Source organism: Drosophila obscura, unplaced genomic scaffold, assembly GCF_018151105.1.
Source record: "Drosophila obscura isolate BZ-5 IFL unplaced genomic scaffold, ASM1815110v1 contig_179, whole genome shotgun sequence".
Lineage (NCBI taxonomy): Eukaryota > Metazoa > Arthropoda > Insecta > Diptera > Drosophilidae > Drosophila > Drosophila obscura.
In genome coordinates, this window is record NW_024542766.1 from 5375914 (window position 1) to 5401214 (window position 25301).

Here is a 25301-nt window from a genome sequence, read left to right on the forward strand (position 1 = left end):
AGACGGATAGAAATGGCTTTTGATTACATCTTAAGGTTTCTAGAATATAAAACCCTCTGCAAGGTACACAAAACTTAAGTATTCAGAGCTTATTATAGAGAGTATTAATGCTCTATCTAAACCAATTTTAGTTGCAGTCAGAGCAGAGTCAGTGCGGGAAAATGTACATGTTCTAAAGCCTAAGTTTTGTTTGCTATAAAAGAGTATACATGTAGATTATGAACTAGGATGAACTTTAATAGATTAGTAGGTACATTGAGTGTCTCATTAGTTCGTTTATGCATTGCAACTGGGGCTCCCTTTCGATGGAAATACAATCTGTTGTCTGTTCGTTGAAGGAAATGCCAGGACGTAGACGTGTAAAGCAAATCAATCAGCTGGCAATTTAAGTCTAATATCAAAATATCGAAATAAAATCATCAGATGGTAATAATAAATTAAACATAATAAAGACAAAACAGCATCACTAATTGACCAGCGTAACATTAAGCTAATTAAGTACAACTTTTGACTCTTCTGTGTCGGCTGGAACCACGGGTACAGCCACAGGTGCTTGTGTGCCTGCCGCTTCCTTATTCTCGTCCATAAACCACAAGGGGCACATGCCCAGCAAACAGCCGACCGTGATGCCCACAATACGACCCTGAAATAATTGAATTATTATTATTATTGAATGTTCCTTTGAGGGTGTTCATTGTTAACTTACAACACTGGAGGCTCGCTTGCTGGACTTGAGCTCAAATTGCGCTGGCGCCATTTGTGGCTGCTTGAGGCCCAATATCTGACAGCCGTGCTCCACATACGTGGCCATGGTGATGCCCATTATATCGCTAATGGTATTCCCCAGGCCCGCAGCAGCCATTGTGGAGAGTGTAATGAAATGGCCCATATACACCTCAATGTATTCACCCTGCAATCGAGAATCGTTAGCATTTATTTCGGCTATTTATTCAAAGACAAACTTACAGCCTCGATCATGATGAAATTATCCAGGAAACCAAAGGCTACAAATGGCACAGCATTCACAAAGAAAACTGCAAGGAGCAGACACATTTATAGGGCTTTAATCAATGTCGAAATGTACATGCATATACCCAATACTTACTGCTGTACAATTGTCCTGCGGTGGGTGGCGTTGCCGATTCAACTGCGAATGAGAGAAATGAAAGAAAAATACATTAATCTCTAGTACAGAAAGAAAACGTTAAGTCGGTTAGTCGACTTGCAGTCGAATCTTCTGGGAATGGGACAGGACACCTTTTTGGTTAGTAGCTGATTGATGCTTTACCCAATTTCTTTTGCAGCCATTCATCGGGAACGGCACAAAAAGAGCCGGAAGGATCCACCTGGCCCAATGATGGTTTATTCGAGAGCCGTCCAAAGCGTGTCCGCCAACTGCCAACAGCCAGATGGCCTACAGAATGCGGGTGGGGTCGTTCGTACACATGTATTTATCAGGTGTGTGTGGACAGAGAGTGTGTGTGTGTGAACAAAGTGTGGAGGGGCAGGCAAGCAGGATTGGTTGAGTGTTTCCAGTGTTCGGGTACAGAGTTGTTTGTTGTGTAGAGCGAATGGTTCAAAATCAAGAGGCGATGTAAATATGAAAAAAAGAATATATTAATTGCAGTAATTGTAAATGTTCGATGACTTAAACATAAACTAAATTATGTATGTCTGCTGCATGCTTATAGATAGAATAGATTAGAATAGAATAGAATGTTTAATAGAATATAGGAAATAGGAAATTGTAGTTGGTTGTTTATTTACGGATCCCTGCAGCTTATTTCCGCTTATCAAATATTTTAATAACGAAGCGGGTTTTCCCCTTTCATCTCCCTGACTCTTTAGTTTTCCGCTCTTGGCTATTTACGACCCGCATTTAAGCCACATAAAATGCAAATTGAATGCACTATGACCTTGCTGTTGTGCATGTGCATGTGGTTTATGAAAACGTTCACATATAACAGCTCCTCTATGGTGTATACACGTAAGTGTTTGTGTGTGTTTGCGAATAGTTTTCTCGCATCATCATTCTACCCTGGCAATCGTGGAGCCGAAGGTATACTCGTATTCTTTGTATTTGTGGAGATATGTACATCCAAGAAAGCAAATAAAAGCCCAACTAAAGGAGACTATAAGATGTACCATTACAGATTTGCAGTATTTTAAGTGTATGTTTCTGGAAAATATTTGTCTTTGCATTTGTGTTATATTTTGAATAATTCCGTAAAACATAAAATAAGATACAAATTTTTAATGCACTAATAACTCAAGAATTAAATTTCAGTATGAATTTCTAGTACTGTAATTTTTTAATCTGTTAAACTATTATGATTAAATGCTGTTTTATCCACAATTCTGCAGATATAGGGCTGATTTGATATTTTGTGGAATTAATTACATATGTTCATAGCTATGATACGTTTCAAGGGAATATTTTGTTCATAGAACTGACATATCTTCCCTCTCGTCTCTTCCCTTTAGATAATTTTCGCTACAAAATGTATGTACATTTTACTACTGGGTATCCCGATACTCGTATCTACCAGTAGTCGCCTTCCCCATAGTTTTTCTGTTGCACACTTTCACGCCTTTCAACGCGCCCGTGCACACATGATGTGATGCGATGTGATGTGCGTGTGCGCTGGCTGTGTGCTAAAGGCCTGTTAATAGGACCATTTTACGCTTGTTTTAGCGGAATTTAGTTGGCGGCAACGCATTCGCGCGCCGGGACTAGGAATATACCAACTAATTACATTTGAAGGACGAAAGTCAATGGCTTTATCCTGACAGAATCCCTGTTAATGGGGTTCCTTCTTCTACAAAAAGTGGAGGGTTCTGCCATAATTAGGATACGCCATAAAATCATTAGTTGATCATCATCATCAGCAGGCTTCCCAATTAATTATTCCACCCATGACTCTGAGCGGACTCTGAGCAATCTACTGAACCGCAAATAATACCCGCAGAAGCAGCGGCCGCAAGGGCGCAATTTGTCAGACAGTGTCACACATGAGCATATACACTCGTACGAGCATGATATAAATTATATGCTTGGCATTCACTGGTGACACTGGCGGCCATAAGCTGGGTAATTATGCCATCTCTTGCTCTTGCCTCCTCCCTTGACCCGCAAACTGTTTAACATAAGAATTCCCAGTCGGGTCGCTTAAATCATGTCATAAAATCCTAAGGAAAGCCTTCGGGAGCAATCCTGACCTTGCCACATTCGGTGGCACACTCACTGAGGGACACCTATCCTATTTGGTTGGGGTCTGGTTGTGATTTTTCTCTGTATTCCAATTGAAGTGCCTTTGGCTTCGCGTTTCTTTGGCACGCGACTTTATCTCAATAATCAAAGAATTCTCTCAGAGAGTGGCTGCATGCTGCTTGGCTGTCTCTTTGAAATTCAATTCCAGATATAATATTCAAGTACTTTCAAGTCAAGAGCAAAAGTTCCACCTTTTTCAGGAGAATACAAAAATAAGGAAAAAACTTCATAAAAAGTTAATTTTGCAGAAGTTTTTATACTCTTTCGCTTGGAATATTATTTATGTATCTCGAGAAGCTCCAAAGAAATTGCTGAATAGCTAGAAACAGACAGGAAAAGGTACATATCGATTCTCCACATAATCCTGAACAAAAATTTATATATAGCTTATGGCATTGGCGGTTCTCTTTACAATCTACCTCTGGCAGGGTATAAAAAAAGAAATACTTCCCCTTAGATTTGTTCACGTTTATGGGGGCCACAAAAGATAAACGGGGTGCCATGTTGGCTGAGCAATTTTCTCATCGACTGAGGAGGGGTAGCCACCACCACCACCCAACCACCCAACCGACCAACCCATAAAGAAAGCAACAGGAAGTCACGTCCCCTTCCTCACCCACTTGGGCGGTACGTGTGCGCACAGGATTTTATATACGAGTATAAGGTACGATGTGTGTGCTCTTGAGTATCTGTTGCTGCTGTGAACGAGATTCGAGGCAGTTCACGGCCAGAGGAGAAGCAGAAGCAAGAGCATCACACCATAAAGAGACAGCAGCAGGACCATGCCATCATCAAGAGCAGAAGCATCCCATCATCAAGAGACTGGAGCAAGAATGGAATGCGTATGTGTATAAGGAAAATATATGTTCGTATCCCCACACAGTACATACATATGTATGTCTTTAGAGTGGGGTGGAGTGGAGCTGTGGTGGAGTATTCTCCTTTACAATTTGCATAACACTTACTTTGCATTTAAATTGCAAAAACCATATCAACACATCTCTCATATTTGCTTGCCTTTTATCAGGTCATCTGGTGTGAAAAAGGAGCCACTTTGAGGTCAAATGTTGAGACTAGAATTTGGTTTTTGGTAGGTACTCATAACGAGAAAAAGACAATATAGTTAGTTATGTTAAGCAACTAAGAATACTTCAGAAAGTATAAAATTAGCAACGACATTTAGCTGTACGCATTTGCTTTCCAAAAGCAATTCAGTTGCTGTGGAATTGATGCTTGAATTAACTGAGAATATAACTGAAACAACTTCTACTTCAAGTCCAGGTTCTTTTCCCGTTTCAGCTAACGCGTTACTGCCTTTAAAAATACATAGTATAGCCAGCTAATCCTGCTACCACAATGTGTTACAATCAGAGAAGAAATAAAACCCCGAAGCTCTCAAGCTGAAGGAAGCCCACACACAAAACAGGCAGCCTTGTCAAAGAGCATGGTTTGTGTATATATCCGCTGTATTTAGTTGTGTGTGCAGCCTCCTCCCCCACAGCCCAACCACCCCATCCAGGGGTCCACAGAATCCCAGGCATCCCAGGCATCTGGGAGAGCTTTAAACGCCCGGTTTTCATTTTTATTGCTGCCGCACCTTTCTGTGTGTGTCCTGTGCTCTCTCTCTGACTAACGATTTTCTTTGTTTTATGACCCGAAAAAACACAAGCAGAAAGCAATTTCCTTTGGGTATCCCGATTAGAGGATACACAGCAGCAGTAGGAGCAGGAGCAGCTGTTGCTTCTGAAGAGGCCAGAGATTACTACACGGCAGGACTCGCTGCCAGGCGTGTTGGCACGTGCTTCAAAGAAATTGCCTCACACATTGAATCAAATTACTGTAGCTACTCGTATGTGTACACAGCTACGCGCTGTCAGGTTTTATTTAGAAGATAAATTGCACCTGAATGCACTGGAATTAACCTGCAGTTTGGCTAAAGGATACAGCACATTAAGCTGCAGTTTATTCACGGATAATTCACCCCGTTTTAAATTGAAATTGCCATGATTTTTCAGTATTGATTTTTCAGTGGAAAGTTTTTTATCCGATGGCTTTGGCTTTCAAATTTATAGCCAATCCATTTTGTTCAGAGCATGCGATGTGCGATGTGCGACGTGCGACAGGGTAATTGTTATAAAGTGGAACGAATTTTCAGAGATTGAAGCACTGAGATTCCGTGCTGTGCTGTGCCACAAAATTGGGTCAAATCGGGATTTAATAGAATATGTTCTCTACCCAAAAGGCACTTCCCACTGCCTGTCAAGCCTCATGACTTTTCGCCATACAGCCACAGCCGCAGCCACACAATGAACATCATTTAATGCTTACAGAACCTTGGGCAATGGGGGGTTGGAGCACAACGACCCACCCCCATTCAGCCAACGACCCACCCCAATGCCAAACAAATTGTTCGACTTTCAAGAGTTGGAAGCCTGTGGCGTGGAACTTTTGTGCGGGGCTTCCTTTAGCAGTGGAGTGTGCCTAGCGAACCGCTAATTTCATTAACTTGGGCTAGTACAAGTGATTCGAGCTTTATGGCCTGCCTTGCTTGGCCATTAGGTCATAAAAACCTTCCCTTTTGACACCCCCATTCCCCCAAAAAAGGGAGCAAACTTTGTGGTTCGTGGGCAGAAAGCAACAGGAAATAAATGGTGTGTTTTCTTATGCTTTTCCTTGCCATTACAATCGTTTCTGGTTATTTTTTCTTTCTATTACAATCGTTTCTGTTTATCTATCTTTCTTGTAGAATTGTTTCTACGTTTTCTGCTTAGTTAATTCCCTAGAAATTGTAGTATTTTCTTGTACTCCAAAACTAAGTTAAGTGGCCGTTTAGACACCAAACTGAAGACAACGAAAGTTTTTCCGTTTCTGTTGATTCGTTAAAAAGTTTCAAGGGGAGGGCACTCAACGCGTCTATTTCTACAAGTACCATTTGCAGGCGAAACTTTGATAGTACATACATATATATTGTAGATATAGTGTTCAGGTAATAGTGGTTCTGACGTTAGAAATTAATGGCCGCACAAGATGCGTCAGTACTCATACAACTAGCGTTTAAATAAAGAAAGATTGACAGATATGAATTTAGTGACTCAGATGATTTAGGTATATATAATACTTATAGCAGACGTGCGCATGCATTTTTAATTTTGGAAGCAGTCCAACAACTGTAAACGGGATTATCAGGCATTCTCTTTGGCACTTTTAGCTTGTGCATCATTGGAATTTATGATTTTTATGAATATGCAAATCCTCTAATATTCCTGTTCCATGAGGACACATTTTCCATAACTGAAAGGACAGCACGGGCAATCCAAAAATGTAAATTTTAGCACTCCAAAGCCTTCAAAGACTATTCCTTTAAGCACATAAATTTCCCTTAATAACTAACTCCCACCCAAAAATCCCTCTAATCACCTTTAAAGTTTTTCGGCTATCTCTCAAGCACGTGCTGCTGGTGTCTTGGTGTCTTTGGTGTCTAAACATTTGTTCAACATTCTGCCCGGCATCCACTAAATCACCGTCAACGAGTTCTTATCTGCATTTGCCGCAAGGCGACAGGCGTTACGTGAGCAAACCACGAAGTGCTTTCACTGATTAGTTAAGACAATGCCGTCAACAGACGCCTCTGAGCCTTTTGAACGACCAACCGTTGGCGACTGTTTAAGTCCAAGGCATTTTCACCCAACATTTTCGCTGTGACAACATCAGAACCAGCGACATTTTGCCAGAGGTTGCGGAAAAACTAATCAGAAAGTTTGCAGTGTGCAAAAGTTTTTGTTTAACTCTGGCAGGAGGTGCAGGGTATTTTAAATATGGGAAGGTTAGTTCTTAATCAGTAAAGGCGTGGCTTTTCATTGAATATATCTAAAGGAAAGTTAGTCTTTAAGGTAGCTGTTCTATCTTACAAATAAAAGACAGATAATTCAACAAGAATTTTAAAGTTATGGACTGGAATGTCTCTCCAACGAGCAACGAGGTTCAACGAGCAGAGTGATGTACGAAAATTGAAACATAAACAGGACGTATCTACAACACTTTGCCTGCTAAACTATATAGAAATTTAGTTAATTTATCATACAGATTCCAGTGGGAACTTTTTTACGAGGCACATGATACTCTCTATTCTATATAAACCCACTTTGACGGTCTGAAAGTGTATCTAATGCTACATGTACATTATTTCATATTCAATTAAAAGCAACTTGCAACAAGACCATCGAGAAAGCAGTAAAAGTTGTTCCTGCTGCTGCTGCTCTTTTTTTTTTGTTTGCTCGAAAAGCTCTCTAGGGTCCGACGGTTGCTGCTCAAATTTTAATGAGCAGCGAAAAATTTCAAACGAAACTAAATCCAGGGGCATTGCGTTTGCTTTCTGTTTTGCTTTTACTGCGTAAATAAATGCACATATTTAAAGAGTTTGTTTTTTCTGGACAGCGCCAGCGACTTTTGCTGCAGGCAGCGTTAGAGAATATTCTGTTTTAATTTTCATTTAAATTCGAAGCAAACCGAGCGGAGCAAAGGCTAAAGCAAATATTGTGTTTGTTTGTCAAACAACCAGTTTTTTCCGCCTGCAAACTGGTAAATTCTAAAATGGTTTTGTTTATTTTTTGATGTATTTAATATATGCTGGAGCGAAAAAAACGCTGTGGTATGAATACTACGCCTGAGTTATAGATTGAATTTGTATCTATTACATTTCCTAGAATTATTTCAATCGGGTAGTTTTTACTCCTTAAAAAATGGCTCTATTTAGAGCTTGGGTATCCACAATTTAAAGGGTAATAGGTTTTTTTTTTTGTTAGATACATAAACGTTTTATCCACCCATCTACCCAAAACCATTCAGATATGAGGGGTAATGCTGCCAGAAACAAAAATACGAAGAGTTGGGAATGGTTTTTGCTAGTGATATCTGTCAAATGCAATTTGTGTGGCTTGGCGCCTAACTGAATGATGAACAGCCGCACGTGGGGATGGATTTTTCTATCCAAAAAATACACATGTTGCACGTAGTGCCAAAAAAGGAAGGCCAAAATAATAGGACCAGAAACTGCTTCCATTCAAACGCAGGAAGGGCGAATGGGAAATGGCAAATCTGTGGTGATTTCTGGAACAAGAAAGGACCTTGGTCACGTACGCACACAGTCCAGAGGACTGGCAGGACACCCAGATAGAAGGAACGGCGATTGAGCCTTCCGACCGTCGGTAGAAAAACTCTCGCGTCATGATGAGATGACATTGGGAGCCCCTTTTTGTCTATTTTGATTGTTTGGGAGAGTACTATTTCTGTGGAGACCAGACCTGCGTGTCGGATGGGGGCGGTGGCTGGTGTGTGTTTCAGTTATTGCTTACAGCTTAACAAACTGGCAAATATTCAAATAGTACTCGTATACTCGTATAGAGCTGGACAAAATCTAAATAATAACAATTGCGATTTGGGCAATTAGCTGTGTGTGGGGACATTGTAAAGTTTTGTTAAACGACATGGTATATCATTTCACAGCTGAGCGAATCTCCCGCAACTGGTATATAAATGTGGGCCATATCTTTGGAGATAAATCAGTTTGTGATTCGATTCATTGGGATAACATCTAAATATCAAAATAGTAGCAAACAAATATGGCTCGCTTTGTGTGCTCTCTGCTCGTTGTGGTGCTCCTGGGCGCCGTTCTGGTGCGCGGCTTTGACGAGAAGGAGGCCATGGCCAAGATGATGGAGGCCGCGGAGGGCTGTCTGGGCGAGGTGGGCGCCAAAGACACTGATCTGCAGGATCTGGTCAAGAAACAGCCGGCCACCACCTACGAGGGCAAGTGCCTGCGTGCCTGTGTGATGAAGAAGTTTGGTCTGCTCGATGGCAACGGAAAGCTGGACACTGCCGCCGGACACGAGAAGGCCAAGCAGTACACCGGCAACGATCCTGCCAAGCTAAAGATTGCCATGGAGATTGGTGATATCTGTGCGGCCATCAATGTGGCCCCTGACCATTGCGAGGCTGCCGAAGCCTATGGCGCCTGCTTCAAGAGCGAGGCCATCAAGCATGGCTTGATGTAAAGGAACCCTGCAAAATGATGGAACCGGACTTGAAGACCCGTACCCGGAGTGGCCACTCCACGAGAAAATCTGTTTAAGTTTAATGTAATTCTTGGAGACATAGTAAATGATGGCGTTTTAAAAAGCAAAGCACTTACTCTCGTACATCTTCTTCTCCTTGTCGGCAGCTATTTTGCCCATGGCGTCGCGCAGATTGTGGCGCTCCTCCTCATCCAAATTGCACAGCAATTCCATGGCCCGCTCCTCGCTTAGGTGGGTGCTGAACTTTGAGTACCGTCTGTGGGTCAGCAGGGGCGTCTTTTGGAGCAGGGGCGTCTCTTGGAGCAGGCAGAATCTGCGGGCTCCCATTGTCGTTGTTGTCGTTGTTATCGTTGTGGGCGCTGCTGTCGCCTGGCAGTGACGCACCAGGTGCCTTAATGCAGCCTGACATTGTCGTCGCATATTCACAGTGTTTTTCTATTTTTTATATTAATAAACTATTACACAATTATCAACGGAAAGATGATCGAATCGTTGTTGTGACGTCACAAGTAAGTGAGAGCGGCGTGGGAGTATAAACAAAAACAGAAACTTTGCCACGACACACGCACACACCAACACAAACACACAAAGCACGCACGCACAGACGGTTTTTTTCTGAATTCAGAAAATATTTCCACACTAGTCTTCCGCGTTTTCCGTGTTTTTTGCGACTGTGATAACGATACGGCCAAAAAAGGGGAGCCATTGGAGCCAGGCAGTCAGGCGATCCAACGAGACTTAACCCACTAAGCACCCCTCTATTTAAAATGTTGAGCACCCTTTGTTAAACCGCTGAAAATAATACTGTTTGTAACGGCTCCGTGTAGCTCCATCCTCCTCTTTACTTACAAAACAAAAATGACCACCGACATCTTTCACCTGTAATGCGGAAAATATGTTAAAGTTATATAAATTTCGTGGAAATATTCAATACCCCCCTGGTCGACAATGGGTTAACGTTCTATTGTATTGATTGAAATCGTATTTCATAATTTTGATATTCAGTTTAATATTACGAGCTAGTTGGCCCTCTCAGGCTTAAACAAATAATTTTATCCGATAGATACATAAATTTTCTACAAGATTGGCTAGTTTTCAGAGGTCTTCTTCATTGGATTGTTTATATAATAAGGTTCAAACTAGTTGTTAAATCTAACAACTCTGTTCGTGGAGAGGGTAGCAAACATCTGATTAGGCAAACTAGGGATGTGATACTCTATACTTTAAAACAATATGTATCGATACTTTTGTGCGAAGCTGTCGAATTTTATTATGTTACGCATGGTGTATTGGGCCAATGAGGTTGACATGTCATGGCAACGACTGGTCACTTTTTAAATAAGAGCGGGAGTTTGAAAATGCCAATAGAGCTTACTGGGAAATTGTTAATTATTATTCATTAAAAAGTAAAATTTTGATGGAAAAGCAACAAATTATTTATATTTTTAAGACATTTGAAAGTTTAACCATATAATAAACGATGCTGTTTTTGGCTGAGGTGCTTCACAAATATAGTGCCTCTGCATGATGCAAGGCCTGGCATTTAAATCATTGTAACTTGCGTTACTGCCCCGTCTATCACCAAATAAGTCGCAATGCTCTATTCCATCATAATTATTTGGCTCCGTTGGATACCAGATATCCAATGTCAGGGGCTTGCCAGTTGAGAACCAATTATGTTTCCCCTCATTGCCCAAGTCATTGCCTGCGGTCCAGTATACATAAGCGATGTTCATTTTTATGAGATACTGATTGACAAAGTCCCATTCCTCGATGGTCTCGAATGCAATCAGGTCGGCATTTATGCGGCGACACGTCTCATAGGCATCAAACCAGTTCTTTTCTAGCCTCGTTTCAATATAGTAGTAACCATTTCCGATTTTAATAAATGGCGCAATACTTATGTTCAGGGATTCAGGCACTCTTAAAAAGAAAAAAAATTAGTTGTGGGGAGGAGAGAATTTGCTTTAAGACTTTCTGTAAGGATATAGTCTTACCGTCCATAACTTTGGAAGTTATATTATAACCTCCAGATAGGGCGAGCAAGCCCAATAGGGCCAATACTCCAGTGTATTTTCGATACATTTTGCGTTGACAGTGCCGATAAATCTCAGAGTGAACTCTTTTATACCACAAAACAATCTAAGCTATCTTATGAAGAAGGGCAGCTTATATATAATTGTTAACATAGTCATTACAGATAAATATTTGAAGCATCAATCACTTGAGAAAACTTATCAGTCGATTTCATTTGGTACTCGTATTACGCGGAGCTTCTCCGTACTTAGTGTAAACGCTTTTTATACACCAAAACAATCTCAATTAATCTTATCAATAAGGGCTCACTGGAGAAAGCGAGTTCTTAATTGTCCAGAAGTTAGTTTGCTCTATTAGACCTCCCGTTTATGGGTGATTGAACAATTGCCTTGTCTTGTCGGTGATAGCTGAATGTAAATAGAATGAATAAGAAACAAATTTACAAGAGGGTAAAGCTCTTCTTCGACCTGCAAATGTCGTGTTCTGTATTCTGAAAGAAAAAACTATTTTCGAAGGAATATGATTCAATCAAAGACTCTAATACAATAAGTTAGCGGGGAAGGAATTAAATTTTATTTCAATCAATTTATATTTGAACTTAAAAATCCTTCACTAATTTCACCATATAATAAACGAAGCTGTCTTTGGCTGGGGTGCCTCACAAATATAGCGTTTTGCCCAACTGCATTGCGCATCATTCAATCCAGTGTATGCCATCTTTTGATCTTTCCATCCCATTTCGTCGCAGTGCTCACCCCCATTATTATCAGGCTGACTTGGATGCCAGATATCCAATGCCACGTCATTCCCAGTCGAATGCCAAACATGTTTGCCTTGTTTCGCGGAGTCGGTCCCTGAGGTCCAATACAAATACTCAATTTTCATGTCCCTTAAATACTTATTGACCAAATCGTATTCCTCCATGGTCTCAAATGAAATTAATGCAGCGCCCATCCGACGACAAGATTCGTAAGAGTCATACCAGTTCTTTTTTAGCTGACTCTCGATGTAATAAAAACCATTGCCGATCTTTACAAATGGTGCTGTCGAGGTGTTCGCGGTATCAGGCAATCCTAAAGGAGAAATCAAAGAATTAGATAAAGTGTTGGTTAGTTAATTCCGAAGATCTCACCATCAGTAACAATTGGTGTCACTTTATACGCTCCACACAGGGATAGAAAGCCCAATCAGGCGACGAGTCCAGTGTATGTCAGAAGCATTTTGCAAAGACTTTATGATGCCTCTTTACGGTTCATCTCCCATTTATACCCCAACAGACAAAGCAATCTTATCAGATTGACGATGTATTGGGAAGTACGACAAAATACAGCTACCTGCTTGTACCTAGAATATTGCGACACAAATATCTGTTGCCAATATTTGATTGATTTTAATTAAAAATCAACATCTTTTTTTTTACAAAGTACATGCATCCATATTCACTCTGATCTCAGGTGCCACAAATGAAAAACAATAGAGACGTCTTGACTGAGCGATGGAGAAACACAGCGCCTTGCTGTACAATGTATATATACGTAGATATACTCAACAAGAATAATTCCTTCAAAGTCTGAATTGAAATGCTCGATTTATATTCTCTTTAGAATGTTATCAAAGGGATTACTATACTACCATATAATAAACGATGCTGTCTTTGGCTGAGGTGCCTCGCATATATAGTGGCTCTGGACAGAGCATTGCTTGTCATTCAGTACATTGTGCTTGACATTAGTCGCATACCAAAATTCATCGCAGTGCTCGTTTCCGCCGTGATTATTTGGGTCCCCCGCATTCCAGATGTTCAGTGTGACGGGCTCTCCTGTTGAGTGCCATACATGTTTACCCTGGTACGCAAAATCATTGCCTGAGGTCCAATATGCGCCATTGATTTTCCGTTCTACGATATAATCATTGATCAAATCCCATTCTTCGAGGCTTTCAAATGAAATCAAATCGGCACTCATGCGTCGACACGACTCAAAGGCATCAAACCAGTTCTTGTTCAGGGTACTCTCAATATAATAGTAGCCATTGCCGATCTTCACAAATGGTTCTGTGGTAATATTCGATAATCCAGGCAATCCTAAAGGAGAATTCAGAGAATTAGATAAAGGTGTTGGTTAGTGAATTCCGAGGATCTTACCATCCGCAACAATTGGTGTCACTTTATACGCTCCACACAGGGAAAGAAAGCCCAAGCAGGCGACGAGTCCAGTGCAGCCGAGAAGCATTTTGCCAAGACTATGAGTTGGATTTTGTAGTTTTCCATTTTATACTGAAAAGAAAAGACTTATCAAACATATCAAATATTGTGAGCTGCTATAAATGACATTGTTCAGGCTCAAGAGCTGTGTGTACATGGCAAGATATTCTTTATCTCTATGGCGTTGTCTCTGCACACTAAAACCTCTTTATGCCTTTGGTAATAATCGAAATAAATAATACGACTTTTGTAGAATAAAATATCAGTTTATAGGGGGGAGGGGGGATTGGTTTGGATTCGTGCTTATACAACTAAATGGCAAAAATCTTGACAATAGATTGCGAGCCCAGTCAGCAGCAATGGGTGTTTGGGGTGTGGCGCGTGGCGTGGCGTACGAGATATGATCACTTATTTATATTCCGGAAATTATTGTTATGTGCAATCGTTGGCCCGCTGTCCGGGTATGCCGCGCAGCTCCTGGTTGAGGGTGCGCAGCAGCGGATGCTTGCCACAGCCGCAACGACCGTGGAAGTCGTCCAGATCCAGGGCCCAGACCATGCCGCCGCCAAGTTTCAGACTCCGCACGAACTGCGCCTTGCGTCGAATGTCCGCCACATCGTCGTAGGAGACCCACTGATTGCCACTGTAGGCATACGGTCCGATGCGACCCTCCTCATCCCTGACCACAGTCCAGCCGCCGTTGCTGACCTTCTCGCAGATCTCGTAGTAGGCCAGGAATCCGCCAGCACGGGTGTAGGTGCCCGCTTGTCCGGGTCCCGCGGTCTTGTCGTTCAGCGAGCGATGCTTCTGGTCGGTGAGCGAAAAGGATTGGCCATAGAGGGGCATGCCCATGATCAGCTTGCTCGCGGGTGTGCCCTGATCCAGCCAGTAGTGAATGCTAAAGTTTCCATTAAAGTAGGGATTGGCATCGCCCTCCACATAGTACAGTGGCGCCACATGGCCTGTCTGCTTGTCCCAGTGCCCATGGAAGTCGTACGTCATCACGGCGATCCAATCGAAGTAACGCGACAGCTGGGGCACATCGTAGCCCGCATCGATGACCATCTTACTGGGCGACACAGCGGCAGACAGAAGCAATCCTTTGGGCCGGAAGGCATCCGAGAGTTCCCTCACCAATGCCGCAAATCCCTGCTTCTCAGCGGGCGATCCCTTGGCGCAGTCCACCTGCCAGCACACGGGATACTCCCAATCGAGGTCCAGTCCCTCAAAGCCGTACTTCTCCACAAACTGCAGGACACTCTCGATGAAGCGGGCCCGCGCCTGTGGATCGAGCACCAGACGGGCATATTTGCTGCCCAGTGAATCATTCCATCCACCAATGGCCACGGTTACACGGATACCCCTCTGCTTGTACTCCACCACGCGCTCGTAGAACCTATTGTCGATGTCCGCCCACGAATCGTGCGTCTTGATGGTCAGCGAATTGCTGTTCAGCACCGCAAAGCCATAGACAATGTGGGTGCACAGATTGGCGTCGATATCCTCGGGCACGTACTTGCCCTGGCCGGGCCGATACCACGCCCAATTGGTGAAGTAGCAGACGACCTTGTAGTCCTCCCCACTGCCCAGGGGCGGTGAAGGTGTCGGCTTGGGCCTCGAAATGGGCTTCTTATTGGGTGGCGTAAATGGTTTCTTGGTGGGTTTCGGAGCTGCAGCAGGAGCGACTGTGGTGGAGCTGCTGCTAGTGGGTTTTGGTCGATGTACGGCCGGTGCCTGAGTGGTTTGATCCGCGCGCACTGAGCACTTGGCATTGTTGGGCCAGTCGCAGTAGTTTTCATTCCAATGGAGACCCGCTGGGCAGCTATAAACAAGACATTTAGCATGAACAAAGGGGCATATAAAGCTATTATTCTGAGTGACCTACCGCTGCTCTACAAGCTCTCCGTATTGGCAAATGTAATACTTATTGCAGTCTCGCTCATGGGCCAAGTAATTCCTGCCTTTGCAGTCGATTGGCTGCCCAGCAGCGGCTGCTCCAGTGGTTTCTATCAGAGGAGCGGCACTCGTGTTGATGGTGGGCTTGGGGGACACTTTATCGCCAGAAACTAAAACAATAACAGTCCAAAATACATTAAAGATCCTTAGATATAGGCTATATGCCAGCACTTACTCATAGTTTTCTCACTCTTCTCCAGCAAACACTTGGGATGCGGTCCCCCGTAGCCACGCAGCACACGATTAATGGTCTTCAGCAAGGGATACGATTCACAGCCGCAATCGTTTTTGAAATCATCCAAATCGAGTGCCCAAATCATGGCACCGCCCAGGCCCATGGCCTTCACATACTCGCTCTTGTGGCGGATCATTGGCGCATCGTCAAAGGACACCCATTGATCCCTGAGATAGGCAAAGGGACCCATTCTGCCTCTGGCATCTCTGACCACATTCCAGCCACGCTGTCGGATGTACGTGCAGATCTCGTAGTAGGCAAGGAATCCACGTGCTCTGGTGGCCTCTCCCGCCTCGCCACCGCCATAGGTGGGCGCATTCAACTGATGATCGTTCGACTGGGCCAGAGAGAAGGACTGGCCGTACATGGGCATGCCCATGATGAGTTTCCGCCGATCGGCGCCACTCTCCAGCCAATAGTTGATGGAGAAGTTGGCATTGAAGGTGGCGGTGCCATCGGGATGCTCGTACATGGGCGCCACATGTCCCGTTTGCTTGTCCCACTGTCCATGGTAGTCGTAGGCCATCACAGCGATCCAATCGAAGTAGCGCGACAGCTCGGGCACATCGTAGCCCGCATCGATGACCTTCTTGTTGGGCGACACGGCAGCAGACAGCAGCAGACCCTTGGGCCTGAATGCCAGCGATAATTCCCTCACCAAATCACTGAATCCTTGCTTCTCATCCGCAGTGCCCTTCTTGCAGTCCACCTGCCAGCACACCGGATACTCCCAGTCCAGATCCAGGCCATCAAAGCCGTATTGCTCGATAAAGTCCATCACATGGCGAATGAATCTCGCTCGTGCCTGGGCACTCCGCACCAGACGCGCATACTTGTCGCCCGCGGAATCGTTCCAGCCGCCAATGGCCACGGTGACCTTGACGCCCTTCTTCCGGTAGGCCACCACACGCTCGTAGAACTTGTTGTCCAGATCCGCCCACGAATCGTGCGGCTGTATTGTCAGCTTATCGCGATTCAGGACCGCAAATCCATAGACAATGTGGGTGCACAGATCCGCATCGATGTCCTCGGGTAGGAACTTGCCACCGCCCTGACGGTACCAGGCCCAATTGGTGAAGTAGCAGACGACCTTGAAGTCTCCTGGGGCTGCCGTTTCCGTTTCCATTTCAAAGTCACCCTCTTCGATGTCTTCGTTGGGATCGACTTCGTTTTCCTGTGAGGACTCTGAGGAGCCGCCTGCCTCGTTGCTGGACTCTTGGGAGGATGAGTGCTCTGGCTCTGCTGCCTCCACTTCCACGGCTTCGCCTTCGTTTTCATCTTCTCCTGAGGTTGCTTCTCCCTCAGCTGCTGCTGCTGCTTCCTGAGAGGTTTCTCCTCCTGCTGCTGCTGCTTCCTGAGAGGCTCCTCCTTCTGCTGCTGTTTCTTGAGATGTTTCCCCTCCTGCTGCTGCTGCTGCTGCTTCCTGTGAGCCTCCTCCTGTTTCATTCTCCACAGATGCAGTGCCTGCCTCCTCCGAAATGGCCTGTTCTTCCACAGATTCTGGTTCCACAGGGTTCAATCCCGCTACAAAGCAGAATTCTTGGCATTTTCAAACGAAAACTAAATGACTTTAAGGCCAAACTCACGCGCTGGCTCATAGCCACTGGGTGGATCCTTGAGGACATCATGGATTTCCCTTAGCAACGGATGCACTCCCTCGCCGCAACGATTACGGAAGTCATCCAAATCGAGTGCCCACACCATGCCGCCGCCCAAGTCCAGGGCTCTAACCAGCTGGGACTTCTTACGAATCATCTCCGGATCGTCATAGGACACCCATTGGGTGCCCTTGCGCGCATAGGGACCCATGCGGCCACGTTCATCCTGGATAACCTCCCAGCCTTGATGCTTCACACGATCGCAAATCTAGTGGCGGAACAATGGAGTGAGTTTGCTTTATGCCTAAGGTAATCCAAGACGCACCTCGTAGTAGGCCAAAAAGCCTGCAGCTTTGGTGAATTCGCCTGCCTGGCCGGGTCCTGGTGCCTTGGCATTCAGCCCGTTATTGTTGGCATTCTCCAGGGTAAAGGATTGGCCGTATAGAGGCATGCCCATCACTATCTTTCGGGAAGGAGCTCCCTTTTCAATCCAGTAGTTGAGGGAATAGTTCTAAGAGAAAAAAGGAAAATTTTAATAGAAAATCAATAGAAATTCTCCTGCTGTAATACCCACCGCATTGAAGTAATCGAAATCATCATCTGGATGATGATACAGTGGCGCCACATGGCCTGTCTTCTTGTCCCACTGTCCATGGAAGTCGTAGGTCATCACGGCAATCCAATCGAAGTAGCGCGACAGCTCGGGCACATCGTAGCCCGCATCGATGATCTTTTTGCTGGGCGACACGGCTGTGGAGAGTAGCAGCCCGCGTGGTTTGAATGCCTCCGACAGCTCACGCACCCAGGCGGTGAATCCTTCCTTTTCTTCGGCGAATCCTTTGCTGCATTCGGTCTGCCAGCACACGGGATACTCCCAGTCGAGATCCAAGCCCTCAAAGCCATACTTTTCAATGAAGTCGAGCGCATGCCGTGTGAATCTGGCACGTGCCGAGGGACTCCGCACCAGGCGACTGTATTTATCGCCCTGCGAGTCGTTCCAGCCGCCCAGAGCGAGGCTCACCTTGATGCCCTTGCTCTTGAGGCCGCTGACACGCGTATAGAAGTTGTTGTCAATGTCCGCCCAGGAGTCGTGGGTGCGCAGCGTCAGCTCGGAGTAGTCCAGCACTGCAAATCCATAGACCACATGGGTGCACAGATCCGTGTTGATATCGTCGGGCGTATAGCGGCCCAGGCCCTTGCGGTACCACGCCCAGTTCGTGAAATAGCAAACGACCTTGTAGTAGCCATCCAGTGGCTCCAGCAGAGGCTTCTCCGTGGGATAAGTGGGTCGTGCCGTGGTTGTGGGTTTCTTTGTGGTGGGCGCAGGCTTGGCTGCTGCCGGCGGCTTCGGTTTGGTGCCAGACCCTCCGCTGGATGGACCACTGCCGCCATTCTGATTGCATTTGGCAGCTGCTGGCCAATCGCAGTTACCTAGAGCTTCATTGTAGTGCAAACCCGGTGCACAGTCGGCTGCCTGCAGGCGATTCCACAGGCAAAACAGATACTTGGAGCAGTCTCCCGGATAGGGCACTCGCTCCTCGCCATTGCAGGGATCCTCTTCGCTGCTACGCGTCGATTGTGTGATTCTCAGATACTTTTTGCTCGTCACACACTGCACATTCTGCGGCCAATCGCAGATCTTTCGTAGGCCGTCCCAGTGGAGATCTCCGCCGCATTCGCTGGGCACCAACGCACCATTGATGCAGATGTAGTACTTGCCGCAGTTCTTGTGCGTGTAGTACTCCCCCTCGTTGCAGCGCGCCGACATAGGAGGTCTGGGGCGTCTTGTGGTGCGATGTGGTCGCTTGGTGGTGCTTCCAGCCACGGCGGGTGGTCTCCGCGTGGTGCTGCCTTCCACTGCCGCCTGCTGCTGCGGAGACTTTGTGGTTTTCCGCGTGGGCTTGGCACTGGTTGTGGTCTTTCTGGGTTTCTTCGACGTAGAAGTGGCCTGAGGTCTCGCTGTGGTAGGCTGCGGAGGTGGCGGCCTTGCCGTGCTCGTCTCCCGCTTCACCGAACATTGCGCAGAGGCTGGCCAGTCACAGCCCTTCGCGTCGTTGTTCCAATGCAGGCCACCGGGACAGAACTGCTGCCGCAGTTCCCCCGCAATGATGCAGTGGTAGTAGGCATTGCAGTTCTTCGCATCCGCATAGAACTCTCCTGCGGCGCAGTTCGAAGGCTGTACCACGGGATAGATGACAGCAGCAGCGGGTATTGTGGTGTGTGCGGGTCTGGCGGTGGTTCGTGTGGGCTTACTGGGACGTCTTGTAGTTGTAGAACTCCACCAGGAGGTGGTAGTGCTTGCTGTGGTGGTACTTTTGGGTCTCTTGGTCGTGGTAGTGGGCGGTCTGGTCGAACTTGTGCTTGGCCTGGGCTTCTGTGTGGTGCTGCTTGCCTCCCAGCTGGGCCAGGCTGTCGTATGCTGATGATTCTGCCCGGATCCGGCCGATCCATCGCTGCTTATGGTCGTCATTTGAGGCGGCAGAGGTGTCACCGCTGCCGGCGGACGTTCGCAGTTGGCGCGCGTTGGGGGCTCTGTATTCAGACGACCCAATGCCCGATTGATGGCCTTCAGCAGAGGGTACGATTCACTGCAGCAACGATTCTGGAAATCATCCAAGTCCACCGTCCAGGCGGCCACACCCGCAAAGTCATTGTTGGCCGCATATCGGGCCTTGGCCTCCACACTGGCCGGATCCTCGTAGCCCACCCACTGATCCTTCATCATGGCATAGGGACCGGATCTCCTGTTCGCATCCCTGCCCGTCAGCCACTTGGACTTGCGAATGCGCTGACAAATCTCGTAGTAGGCCAGCATGCCCGGCTGTTTGGTTAGCTCTCCTGCCTCGCCGGGTCCTGTGGCCGTCACGCCTTCGCCCACCAGCTTTTGTTGAGTTCTTCCCAGGGTAAAGCTCTGGCCGTAGAAGGGAATGCCCAGTATGAGCTTCTCCCGACGGGCGCCCATCTTGACGAGCAGCTGCATGGTGTAGTCCGTGTTGTACTGCGGATATTTATCCGTGCTCTGGCCATAGAGCGGACTCACATGACCGGTCTGTCCCTCCCAGGCGCCATGATAGTCGTACGTCATCACCGTCATGTAGTCCACAATGTCCGACAGGGCAGACAGCTCGTAGGCCTCTGTGATGATCTCCTTATAGCCAGATATGGCCACACCCAGCTGAAGTTTGGGGTTGACGCGCTGGAACTCCGTTCGCAGTTCCCTCAGGAGCTTGGTGAGATTCGGTTTATCGCTCGCTGGTCCCTTGGAGCAGTCGCTCTGCCAGCACTTGGGATAATTCCAATCGAGATGCAGGCCACTGAAGCCATGTCGCTGCAGGAAACCCGTCACACTGGAGGCAAAGACCTTCCGCTTGATGTCATCGCTGACCAAACGGGAGTACTTATCGCCACTGGAGTCCGTCCAACCGCCCATGGCAATCAGCACGGGTACGCCCAGAGAGGTGATCCGCTTGTAATACTGATTCTCAATGTCCACCCAAGGATCAAACTCCCTTATGGTCAAATGGTCCGGATCCAGCGAGGCAAAGGAGTAGATGAGCGCAGAGCACAGCCGCGGATCGATCTGTTCGGGTGCAAAGTGCCCATCAGCCTTGCGGTAGAAGGCCCAATTGGACATGTAGCACAGCACCTTGGGTGCTGAATTGTAGTTTTTCTTCTTGTCGGCTGCCTTGAGTTGCGCCAGTGCCCCATAGGCGGGTTCCTGCTCCTCCAGATTGGCCTGTGCTAGTGCGCCATAGGACTGGGGCTCCCTATACGGATCGAGCTCATCAATATGCTCCAATTGCTCAATGTTCACGGTCTTCAGGAGGTGCTCTTCAATGTCCACCGTCTTGAGGAGCTCCTGATGTGCCGAACCCGCCCTATAGGGCTGTGGATGATAGTCATCTGTGGTGCCTGGAGCTATGAAGGCCGCGTATTTATCCGACACCGTCCAGGGATCCGGTTCCACCAATTGCGTGAGCTTTTCTGGCTGTAGCTCCTCTCCCACATCGATATCCCGCACATAGCTCTGAAAATTGATTGCTTCCTCAAAGTCGTCTTCCTCGTCACTTGGGGGCGCCTCAACGGAGTCCCTGACAAAGGAACGCAACGGCGAGGATTCCCTTAGCTGTGCCACATTCTTCTCGTTAACTGTGGGCACACTCTCCACGGCGCTGCGCAGCGGCAGAAAGCTGTCGCCAAATGAGGGTCTGACGCTGAAACGACTCAGTGCGCCGCCATCATCCTCCAGGGGCATGCTCTCTACGGCAGAGCGAACGAATGCCGGCTTATAGCTGGGCGCCACATGCACTTCCGGGGCCTCGATGCGTATGTGGCCATTGGCGGACACGGCACAGAGCCACAGGAGCTGGAAGGAGGATGGGAGAATGGATTTTTGATTATGTGGTTTTAGGAATTATTTTAAGAGATGGACGCACCAGCAGCCTGCAAAGCGTAGTGGGCCTACGCATCTTCTTGGAATCTGCTGCCAGTCAGGCTGCAAAGAAAGGAAATGGATAATATAGTTGGAGTTGGAGTTCACTGCAGCTTAATCATTCTGAATTTCTGTATATCCCATACATATTCATGCTTTATTTTTGGTAGCTGCCTGCTGCACTCTTCCCTGTATGATTTATAGAGGCATGAAGCATGAAGCACACCCTACCCTACATTGTCACGTCTGCTTGAGGTGTCCTCTCATATCACGACGACTCATGGGCTGGGGCATGGCATACATACAAATGAAGTTAGGGGGTCTCCACGTACGTTCTTGGCTGACGAATTGGGAAGTAAATGCGCGCCGCCCCGGAACTTATTGAAATGCCTTTTGTTGTTAGTTTTGTGTAGCCTGTAAGTCAATTGATTATATTAATTGCCTATAGGCTGGGCACGTCCTAAATCTAGCAGAACCTTGAAGATTTTGCGCTTGCTTTTTGTTTGTTATCAAAATCTAAATAACTTTCCCACCGCTTGTCAAATGGTTATAAATTCGCATGAAAGTAAACATTTAAACTGGTTCTTTTGTGGCCGTGACATCTTTAATGCCGGCAAAATTGGTCATTGTTCTGTTTATTGTGCAAAACAATTAAACTAATTCGATTGAAAGTGCCGAAAGATTATAAATTTACTTGTGGTTTATGCGGTTTGGCTTTGTGAATATTATATTGTGAATATTAAACAGCGATGATTAAATTCAAATGTTTGTATTTTTTACCCCAGAGAACGGTAGTGGGAAGTTCCAAGTGTTAATCCAATAATTACTCAAAACATGATATATGTAACTATACATATGTATGTATATCACAATAAATTCACAATAATAACTGTTTCCTTCCAGTCTTTGGAAGTCAATACGAATGGAATGGAACGGCGGACAGTAGAGAGCGGGAGAGAGGCTAGGAGTAAAATCAACACGCGCGCGTCTGCAGCTCAAATGCCGGCGAAAAATTGCTGCCAAAAATTAAATCGGTCCCGATATTCAATGTAGTTTTTGTGTGAAAAGTGTTAATTATCCGCGCGGTGTGTGCAATATTAATAAACAATACGGAATTGCGGCTTAAGTTGAGTGTTTTTGTTCTTCAACAAATGGCTGCAAAAACATAACCTCAATTACTAGTAAAATAAACGTCCATACTTGCTGTCGCACATGTGCTGCCATCACGGGTATACCTATACACACCCTTCGCCAGTGCTTGCCAAAACTAAAAGCTTAAATCACTTGTTAAAAACATTTCAATTGCGTTTGTCCTTTTTGTGTGCGCAAAGCATCGGCGTACCTCCTCCGGCCTCTTCAGATCTGTCTCCAGAGTCTCCAGAGTCCTCCACATAATGTGTGGTTAAAATTGAACCAGGTGTCATCACTGAAGAAAAATGTGTGGTTAAAATTGAACCAGGTGTCATCACTGAAGAAAAATGTGTGGTTATAATTGAACCAGGTGTCATCACTGCGCAAAGAGCAGAAGATCCGTTATTTGGCTTAGAATCAGTGTTGCCAAATTAGCTATTTTACTCACTAGATCTATCGTGTTTCAATTGGCAACTGCGGGATAAATTGTAAAATAGAGGGTAGCGGGAATTATGGCTATTTTAAAGACAAATTGACATCATATTAGCTTATTAAAATCCTCTGGCATGCTTAGAATTTGCCATTGAAAGCGGAGAGCAAAGGAAGTGAAATAGTGACTGAAATATGTAGGAACGAGTGTAATATTAAGGAGACATAATTCTAAAAGAACATGTGATTGGAAGGAATGGATATTTAATTAACATGAAATGACATTATAATTTCCGCGGTGGATATCGTGTAAAAAAGAATGTAAGTGATTTTTATTTATTTATTATATTTAATCCCTTGCATAATATTGATTAGGGTACGTGCAAATCGGCTATGCCTTATATGCCTTATATTCACAATATTTTTCGTTTTTCAGGTTAATTACGTTCGAAATTGTCACCCTGCGGCCTTTTTCCACTAACAGGCATTAAATCCACATGGAATTCATAATCATCTATGGCCCAGTTCTGCCAAATTATCTATTTCTTTGCCTTCTGGCCATTGATTTATTATCTGTCGTCGGGTGCCAAGCCCCTTTCCCTTTTTCCCACTCCCCCACTCCATGCCGTGCCGAAAGGTGCTCTGTTTTTGCCAATTTCTTTTCTTCTTTCGACTGATATGCAAATGGCCTTAGAATTGGGTTAAGAGCTTAACGATCTTAACCGGTTTTCGTATTTTGATGTTATTCTTTTCGGTGGTCCCCAAAAAACGATACGTAACATCGCCGATTTTATGGTAATTATGTATAAAGAAATGTAACCAACGACAGCAGAAAAAATATGTGTAAAAAGCAAAAAGACGTTGGACAAGTTTTTGGGGATAACAAATCTTGGGGATAAAACTCTTTCTCTTGGGGAAGCGCCTGCAGCGGAACGGTTCAGGTTCTGGGAGTTCATTGAACGCCAAGACCAAGATCCAGAGATCTTTCTCTCTTCTCCCTGGAATGCTCCTTGGATGCTCCATGGGATTGCGCAATGTGTGTCCGGTTTTTTTTTTGGCTGGCAGCTTTCTTCGTGGGAGTGTAAGGGGAAAGGTGTTCTGTTCTGGTCTTAGAAAAATATATTTTTTGCCAGCGTGGAAGATTTTGAATTCTGTATGAGAAGTCGCCGAGACTTTGGGGATATATTCACACTGGAACGAGTAGTATATATACTCGTATATATACGATACATGCAGACAGACTCGTCTGGAGTTTTGTGGCACTATTAAAAATACATAAAGTTCTTTGGGTTCTCTGTTTCAACTAAAATTTCCCATGCACTTCACGTACAACCGCACGACTCACTCAATCCATCAACCACTGGACACATCACTGTACTGTATGCATTCGTACATTATAAAATTAATTTAAAACAGTAAAATCTGTTTTTTTTTTTTCGTTAAAACTGGCGACACAAATTCTAGAAAGAAAGTGTGCCCCATTCAGAACACTGCACTCCTCCCACTCACTCAGTTCTTTAAAATGGTAATCCAATGGGTAATCCGAAACTTCTTTATTCCTTCACTCGATTCGATTCGTTTCGTTTCGCGTTCAACGTTCACGCATGCGCGGACGCCATCAAACTGTTGGCGAACCGGCCTGTGGAGGCTCCTATTTATACTCGATTGAACGCAAAGAAAAAAGAAACGAACGTCGCCAAAAGAACGTTCTAAAGTTTTGTAAAAGAAAGATGAAAGGTGGAGCTTTGTCTAGCCCCAAAGCGTTGCCTGTATGCTCTTTGAAACGGGAATATTGCTAGCCATAAAGTGGGGGGGATTAAAAAGTGCTTAAAATAATAAAGAGCTGCCATAAAAATGTATCCCACAAATTGCTTTTTTATTGCAAAAATAATATATATTTTTTTTTTCGGAGCAATTAAGTGAAATTATAATCCGATT

At 45.4% G+C, this 25301-nt stretch overlaps 5 protein-coding genes across 9 annotated transcripts; 1 reads left to right on the forward strand and 4 right to left on the reverse strand.

The window, feature by feature from the left end:
* Positions 1–216: 216 nt before the first annotated feature.
* LOC111082908 (transmembrane protein 65) lies at positions 217–10048 on the reverse strand. 4 transcript variants are annotated; one of them, XM_022379151.2, is made up of 6 exons: positions 9459–10042; positions 1289–1414; positions 1106–1147; positions 967–1034; positions 707–910; positions 217–643 (listed from the first exon to the last, which is right to left on the reverse strand). In XM_022379151.2, exons 1-6 carry the CDS (start codon positions 9760–9762, stop codon positions 491–493), a joined length of 897 nt encoding a protein of 298 aa, XP_022234843.2. In that variant the 5' UTR covers positions 9763–10042; the 3' UTR covers positions 217–490. The 4 variants fall into 4 exon arrangements, with proteins under 4 accessions (XP_022234843.2, XP_022234844.2, XP_022234845.1 ...); XM_022379152.2 differs by lacking the exon at positions 1289–1414; XM_022379153.2 differs by lacking the exon at positions 9459–10042 and having other exon boundaries at positions 1258–1406.
* Positions 8821–9453, forward strand: LOC111082909 (general odorant-binding protein 28a). The gene has a single exon (XM_022379155.2). The coding sequence runs from the start codon at positions 8890–8892 to the stop codon at positions 9319–9321; it is 432 nt and encodes a 143-aa protein (XP_022234847.1). The 5' UTR covers positions 8821–8889; the 3' UTR covers positions 9322–9453.
* A 479-nt stretch (positions 10049–10527) lies between the features above and the next one.
* LOC121403958 (C-type lectin 37Da-like) lies at positions 10528–12303 on the reverse strand. The gene is made up of 2 exons (XM_041592414.1): positions 12278–12303; positions 10528–11265 (listed from the first exon to the last, which is right to left on the reverse strand). The coding sequence occupies exons 1-2, from the start codon at positions 12301–12303 to the stop codon at positions 10788–10790; spliced, it is 504 nt and encodes a 167-aa protein (XP_041448348.1). The 3' UTR covers positions 10528–10787.
* A 645-nt stretch (positions 12304–12948) lies between these two features.
* On the reverse strand, positions 12949–13633 carry LOC111082942 (C-type lectin 37Da-like). Its single transcript, XM_022379195.1, has 2 exons — positions 13523–13633; positions 12949–13462 (listed from the first exon to the last, which is right to left on the reverse strand). The coding sequence occupies exons 1-2, from the start codon at positions 13608–13610 to the stop codon at positions 13008–13010; spliced, it is 543 nt and encodes a 180-aa protein (XP_022234887.1). The 5' UTR covers positions 13611–13633; the 3' UTR covers positions 12949–13007.
* Positions 13634–13815: 182 nt separating this feature from the next.
* LOC111082939 (probable chitinase 10) lies at positions 13816–24956 on the reverse strand. Of its 2 annotated transcripts, none has more exons than XM_022379191.2 (8): positions 24873–24956; positions 21808–21866; positions 17946–21737; positions 17697–17882; positions 17360–17639; positions 15714–17297; positions 15468–15648; positions 13816–15404 (listed from the first exon to the last, which is right to left on the reverse strand). In XM_022379191.2, exons 2-8 carry the CDS (start codon positions 21838–21840, stop codon positions 14015–14017), a joined length of 7446 nt encoding a protein of 2481 aa, XP_022234883.2. In that variant the 5' UTR covers positions 21841–21866; positions 24873–24956; the 3' UTR covers positions 13816–14014. The 2 variants fall into 2 exon arrangements, with proteins under 2 accessions (XP_022234883.2, XP_041448246.1); XM_041592312.1 differs by lacking the exon at positions 24873–24956 and adding an exon at positions 22584–22602.
* Between the last annotated feature and the right edge of the window lie 345 nt (positions 24957–25301).

What these genes read in the sequence shown, in the direction of transcription:
- LOC111082942 (XM_022379195.1), bottom strand. Translation starts at nt 13,610, where the DNA reads ATGCTTCTCGGCTGCACTGGACTCGTCGCCTGCTTGGGCTTTCTTTCC. An exon ending in GACACCAATTGTTGCGGATG is followed by an intron (nt 13,463 to 13,522) that starts GTAAGATCCTCG and finishes ATTCTCCTTTAG; the next exon opens with GATTGCCTGGATTATCGAAT.
- LOC121403958 (XM_041592414.1), bottom strand. Translation starts at nt 12,303, where the DNA reads ATGGAGGAATACGATTTGGTCAATAA. An exon ending in GAATACGATTTGGTCAATAA is followed by an intron (nt 11,266 to 12,277) that starts GTATTTAAGGGA and finishes TTTCTTTTTAAG; the next exon opens with AGTGCCTGAATCCCTGAACA.
- LOC111082909 (XM_022379155.2), top strand. Translation starts at nt 8,890, where the DNA reads ATGGCTCGCTTTGTGTGCTCTCTGCTCGTTGTGGTGCTCCTGGGCGCC.
- LOC111082908 (XM_022379151.2), bottom strand. Translation starts at nt 9,762, where the DNA reads ATGCGACGACAATGTCAGGCTGCATTAAGGCACCTGGTGCGTCACTGC. An exon ending in ATGGCTGCAAAAGAAATTGG is followed by an intron (nt 1,148 to 1,288) that starts GTAAAGCATCAA and finishes TCTCATTCGCAG; the next exon opens with TTGAATCGGCAACGCCACCC. An exon ending in CGCAGGACAATTGTACAGCA is followed by an intron (nt 1,035 to 1,105) that starts GTAAGTATTGGG and finishes TGCTCCTTGCAG; the next exon opens with TTTTCTTTGTGAATGCTGTG.
- LOC111082939 (XM_022379191.2), bottom strand. Translation starts at nt 21,840, where the DNA reads ATGCGTAGGCCCACTACGCTTTGCAGGCTGCTG. An exon ending in CTACGCTTTGCAGGCTGCTG is followed by an intron (nt 21,738 to 21,807) that starts GTGCGTCCATCT and finishes TCCTCCTTCCAG; the next exon opens with CTCCTGTGGCTCTGTGCCGT. An exon ending in GCTTTTTGGCCTACTACGAG is followed by an intron (nt 17,640 to 17,696) that starts GTGCGTCTTGGA and finishes TTCCGCCACTAG; the next exon opens with ATTTGCGATCGTGTGAAGCA.